This window comes from Somniosus microcephalus, chromosome 6 (genome assembly GCF_052327205.1).
Source record: "Somniosus microcephalus isolate GS21.2 chromosome 6, FLI_Smic_1.0, whole genome shotgun sequence".
Taxonomy (NCBI): Eukaryota; Metazoa; Chordata; class Chondrichthyes; order Squaliformes; family Somniosidae; genus Somniosus; species Somniosus microcephalus.
This window is the reverse complement of record NC_140992.1, coordinates 201,437,854-201,444,171: the sequence shown is the minus strand read 5'-3', so window position 1 is coordinate 201,444,171 and position 6,318 is coordinate 201,437,854. Positions and strand designations below refer to the sequence as shown.

Here is a 6,318-nt window from a genome sequence, read left to right as displayed (position 1 = left end):
GATCGGAGACCTCCCCCCTCCCCCACCACGAGGCCTCTGATTTCCCACCCTGCCATCAGGCCTCGGACTGGGTCCCCTGCCGTCAGGCCTCGGACCACGCCCCCTGCCGTCAGGCCTCGGACCACGCCCCCTACCCTCAGGCCTAGGACCGCGCCCCCTACCCTTCGATCCTCCCCTTAGCCCTCCAATCCCCGATGCCCAGGCCACAAATTCCCACTATGAGGCTTAGTCCTCGGACCGTGCCCCCTGCCCTCAGTCCTCGGACCTCACCCCCTGCCGTCAGGCCTCGGACCGCGCACCCTACTCATCGATCCTCCCCTTAGTCCTCCAATCCCTGATGCCCAGGCCACGAATTCCGACTATGAGGCTTAGTCCTCGGACCGCGCCCCCTGCCCTCAGGCCTCGGACCGCGCCCCCTGCCCTCAGGCCTCGGACCGTGCCCCCTGCCCTCGGGCCTCGGACCGCGCCCTCTGCCCTCAGGCCTCGGACCGCGCCCTCTGCCCTCAGGCCTCGAACCGCACCCCCTCCATAACATCACCTGCTTACAGCCCTACCTCATCCCAAAATTCTGCTGAAACCCTCGTCCAAGTTGCCAATAAAGCGATTTGAATTGAATTGAATTGAATTGAGTGCATCTGTAAATGTCAACTCTTCCAAACCTCTGCTGCCTGTATCCTATCCTGCACCAGTTCCTGCTCCTGATCACTCATGGATTGGCTCACGGTCATTCTCATCCTCATGTTTAAATCCCTTCATGGCCTCACGCTTCCCTATCTCTGCAATCTGCTCGAGTCCCGCAACACCACCAACCCACCCCCTCCAAAACAAAACTTTGTTCTTCTGACTGTAGACTCTTGTGCATCCCCATGTCCCATCCTTCACCATTTGGTGGCCGTGCCTTCAGCAGGCTAGGTCACATGCTCTGCAATTCCCTTCCTAAACCTCTCCGCCTCCTTTAAGTCCCTTTTGTTCACCCTCCACACACCTCCTTCCTTCTCTGGGTGTCCATTCTTTTGTTAACCTCGGGGCCTTTTCCGATGTTGAAGACACTGCCAATACAAACTCTTGTTGTAGATATCAAGGCAAGTGGAAAGTCTCTCTGGAACACCCGGAGCTGAGGATGACTTGTGTAAGGGGTTTGCTCCCATACTGGTCCCCCGTTACACACAGTTCTTGGACGTCAGGATTTATAAGAACAAAATACACATGGTACAGGGTTTTGGCTCAACCTTTGATTCGTTCGTTTATTGAACACACACACAATTACTTCCCTAGTATAAATCCCTACAATTTATATCAGGCTAACAACCCCAAAATACAAACCCCTATGACACAGTTAAACCCGTCTGCGATTTGACTGTTACATATAAAGTTACCCAGGCTCAATCACAAAACCCTTATTGTGATCTGACTGAAACTCACAAACTTACTCAGACTCAATCATAAAAGCCCCCTCTATGATTTGGTTGAAACATACAATCACCACTCCCGATCGCTTGTCTCTTGGAGTTGATTGTCGGCCTGAATCTTTCTGTTCGCTGTTCTGCTGTCGGCTTCCCACACCACTGTCTTTGAAGTGATCTTACTTTAAACCAAAACCAACTTGCAGTATTTCCTGGCCCCCTTCTGAGTATACGATTCGTTTCAAAATGTGTGAATTATCCATTGATTTGAGATATCTTTCTGACAATGCAACCCTCCCAAAGTGAGTGCATATGCGAGGCTGTTGGTTTCTGTTAGCTAGCATTCGTATTCAAAAGGTTCGAGGCCCGGCCCATTGTCTAGGCCTGCACTGAAACTAGTTATTCGGGGGCCATGGTCTAAGGTGGACAATGTAACCCTTAAGGTAAATGAAGATGCGAATGTTCTTGTTCAGAAGCATTCGTATTTTAGATTGTCTGTGATCCAGTCGTAGTTTCGGCTGCAATGTTTGAATTAACACTTTATTGCCGAGCCCATTTTGCTGGCACTGCAGTTCTGGGTTTTTATATTTCATAGTCCAATTTTTACCGTTGGGGGGAGGAACGGATCCTACACTTGGGAGAGCAATTTACAACACAGAAACTAACAAATACCTAGAGTGAAATCGGTCAATAAACCTCAAACAGAACGTGCAGTCCTGGCCTCCCCCAGACCGTGGGTGTGAAACGTGTTGCAGACGCTCAGACACACGGCGATTCCACGGGAAATGTTGGGAAATTGCTGTTATTGAGAAATCTTTTGGGGCCGTGTTGTGAGTGAAGGAGACGGGTGCAATTCAAACCTTCAGCCGCTGACTCACTTCGGTGCCCCGGGTGCATTCTGCCCGGACCGACCCGCCCCTTCCCCGGTTTTGCAGCCGGTTCCCCACCGATCACAACCCCATAAAACTCGGCTCCGATTCAGCAAAGGGCACCAGATCGAGAAGCGCTGATTGGGTGAGGGCTGGAAGCTGAAGAAGTTGTTAGTGAAATGTCTGACTCGAAGCCCTGTGTCTGCCTGGATGGTGAGTGGCGACTAGTGCAGTCCTTTCAGCACAGTGTCCCGGCTCAGTCTCACTGAGGTGGAGCAGGATTGGAGGGCAGGCTCTTTATTAAAGTAACTGCAGAACAGAATGGGACGAAGAGCCGAGGCTCCTCCACACCGGGGCATTTCTCCGGGTTTGAACATTAACTCAAATGTCTTTGTTTTTCCTGTTTTCAGGATCCTGCTCCTGTGAACAAACCTGCAGGTGCTCCGACTGCCGATGTCCCACCAGCAAAGCTGGACGCTGTCAGAAAAGTGAGTAACTGTGGGACTGTTTACAGCTCCTCACATTGTATTTATGTGACGGATAGTTCTGGGCAGAACTGAGAGAGGACCAGAATAGAAAAGTACAAGGTCCCCGGGCTTTCACTCCAATCAGTTTGGAACCAGTGTCGGGACTTAACTTAAACCTAACCCTAACTCTGACCCTAATCCCAAGTCTAACCAGCAAGACTCTGAACCTAACCCTAAAATACACAAACCCAAAATAATCAACCCTAATCCTAACCCTAAACCCGAACCAGATTTACCCTATTTCCAGGATTCAGACCTTGCCTCCAATCGCAACACCTAATAATTAAATCAACCCAGGAAATTCAAATAAACGGCACCCGCTGAGCAAAGACCCTAATGTCGGGACCATAATCTGCTGGGGAATGCTCACTGACCAGATGGAGTGAGTCCGGTGGGTTGGTGCTCCGATCTTCAGGCTGCTCCAATTGGTGGGACTGTAACTGAGATGCTCAGTATCGCCACCTATTGAACTAAATTAATCATTAAAGTCACCATTTCGCTTATCAGATAGGACAGAAGTTCTTCACCTAAAAAAGTTTAGTCTACTGCTGCTACATTGCTGTGGATGCTATTTTTTACCCAGGATTTACAGCAGTAACCGCAAGCTTGCATTTATGCAGCATCTCTTAATGTAGAAACACATCTCAAGGTGTTTCACAGGAGGAAATGAGGGCGCATCCTGAACAGGGGAACAGCAGCGTTTAATCGAGCTCACAGCAATGGAATCCCAGCCCCTGAAACATCCACATGTGAAACTAGCTGGCGGGAAGTTCTACCCTGAAGAGCTGATCTCTGAACAGTGGGTGGGACAGACTGATGAGATCACAAGCTCCCGAATCTTACCCCCAATGCAGCAGCTGACAGACTGACAGGCAGGGCTTCTGAGGCGGGGCATCTTCAGACGGGTTACTTGGAGATATGGCAGAGATTAGTTTATTAGGGAGGAGCTGAGTGCTGCAATGGGTGGGTCTGGGGCTGTTTCACTGAACTCATTCATTGTTCCTGATTTCTGCCTTTGCCCTCTCCTCTCTCAGGTTGCTGCTCTTGCTGTCCTGCAGGATGCACGAACTGCGCCAATGGCTGTGTGTGTAAAGGGAAAACCTCCGACAAATGTAGCTGCTGCTCCTGAACAACAGGCCCTTCAGGCCCAATATAGAAAGTATTGTCCATATGTACTGTATTACACAGGCCGCATGTCCTCAGTATCTCTGTCCTGATGAGTTGTCTGTTTATATAAACTCATGAAAAGTGAATTCATTGTTTTTGGAATAATCCCTTTTTGTATCTGTAAATTAAAAAACTATTTCAATCCTGTGATCAGTGCCATTCTCTTCATTAAATAAGTGATGTTCCTAATGACAGCACATTGTGTAGGGAGCAAGTTAGAGCCTAAACAGGCCACATTGAATAACATGATGTCTTAAAGACACATTGTTTAAGTAAAGTTTAGTAATCCATGCTCACAAGTAGAGTTTGGGAACCCCTGCTCTAATCTATTCTCCCTATTGTTCAATTACACTAAAAGCTGCCAAATCGGCAAAGAAATTTGCTGCCACACTGGATGGCACAGGTTAACACGTCCCGAGATAAGATACAACGATGCTTGTGGTTTGTGTGGGTGTGTTAAGAAAATCACCACAAGCTAGAACTCAATGTCATGTGGGCCACTGAGGGAGCACATACACGCAGTCACTTTTCCAAATGATGGGAAAGAGTTATTAGTGGTCAAGATGGATGACACTAATAGTAAGGCTTCAGAGTTTGAATTAGAATAAATACTAAATCCCATCCCCACTAAGTGAGGAATATATTATTTGAATTTGCAATATCTAGCTATGGACACTAAAGTGTGTTGGACGAATATTCACCTTTTGTCCTAACACTTATACATAGAAATTAGACTGGAATCTACTATTTACTTCTAAGGTTCATAACATTCCTCAATTAGCGCCCCTTTGAGCTATCTTACATTACCCCGTCCAATCACCATCGCACTACAATATTGAGTGAAATTAGTTATCTTTTTGACAGAAATTTCAAAGAGAAAGCCATACACAGCGATGCTATAACTTATACTATTATATTTACCAATATCGGTGAAAAAGACTCGATAATTATAAGCACAATTATGAATTAAGTGAATCATAGGCCGGAATTTTCCCATTGCCATGTGTGTGGGTTTGGGGGCTGGGTGGCAATAAGAATGCTGCAAATAGCGAACACGTCGGGAACCCGCCGCCATCCCGCCACCTCGAGCATTTAACTTGGGCGGGTTTGAAGGCGCGGCACGGACCCAAACCGCTGAGGCGGTTGACCTCATTGAAATCATTAAATGCTTTTTTACCGACCCTTAACAGTGATTTTAACACCAGATTCTGAGTTTTACTGCAAAAGCACGGGATTGACGGAGGTCGGGTGCCTTGCCTGTGAAGGGGAGGCAGAACCTCAGTGGACATTGGTGAATTAATTCATTGAGAGCTGGGAAAAGCATATAAAGACTGCAATATTACACCTCATTACTTACCTCATGGAAAGGCTCTTGCGCACCCCATTTTGTCCACAGATTTCAGTGTCTGCAACTTGTAGGTCATTTCTGAAACCTTGGAAGCCACTCTCACCACATTGCTACTAACCACCACAACATTGAGGGATTGGTCCTCTGATCTCCACTTTACCTGCCATCTACTACATCAGCATGGGTGCCACTAATACTTTCTGACCTTGGTCCTCAGAATCGGACCAAGCGTAGCCCCACCACGAGCAGCAGCAACCATGACACCAGCAGCAGCAGCAACCACAACAGCAGACTTCTCCTCAATGACCTGATGCTCCACAGGAGAGAGGGGGCACCACAGGGCTGCAGTGGGCCAGAGACAATACGCACAACACAGGGTATACAGGCAGAGGGTGTGCTTCCTCAACATGACTGCGCAACAGTGCTTCAGGAGGCTCAGCCTATCGCGCCAGGTCATTGCAGACATTTGAGGTTCACTGGAACATGACCTGCTTCCCAGAGGTCTTAGTGGACACGCCTTACCAGTTGCTGTCAAAGTCACCAGCACCCTCAACTTCGTCGCCTCCGGCTCATTCCAGGGATCTGTGGCAGACATTTACGGGATCTCGCAGTCGGCCGTCCACAGATGCATCACCCAGCTGACCAATGCCATGTTTCACAACTCAGCAAATTATATCAAGTTTGCCACTGATGAAGCCAGTTTTACTGAGTGGGTGCTCAGCTTTGCGGCTCCGGCTGACTTCCCACAGGTGCATAGCATCATCGACTGCACACATGTGCCCAAGAAGGCATCCCATCATCACCCAGGAATGTTTGTGAACTGCAAAGGCTTCCACTCCATCAATGTGCAGCTCGTCTGTATCCATAAAAAGAACATCATGCATGTGTGTGCCAGGTTCCCTGGCAGCTGTCATCACTCTTTTGTGCTGTGCCAGTTCATCCTCCCTCAGCTTGTTTGCTCTCCAAAAACACTTTGGAGTGTGGCTACTTGGAGACAAGGGCTA

The 6,318-nt window shown here is 48.4% G+C and overlaps 1 protein-coding gene across 1 annotated transcript; it reads left to right on the top strand.

The window, feature by feature from the left end:
* Positions 1-2,122: 2,122 nt before the first annotated feature.
* On the top strand, positions 2,123-4,113 carry LOC147116353 (metallothionein). The gene is made up of 3 exons (XM_085991210.1): positions 2,123-2,485; positions 2,683-2,760; positions 3,834-4,113. The coding sequence occupies exons 1-3, from the start codon at positions 2,452-2,454 to the stop codon at positions 3,926-3,928; spliced, it is 207 nt and encodes a 68-aa protein (XP_085847336.1). The 5' UTR covers positions 2,123-2,451; the 3' UTR covers positions 3,929-4,113.
* The last annotated feature ends 2,205 nt before the right edge of the window (positions 4,114-6,318 follow it).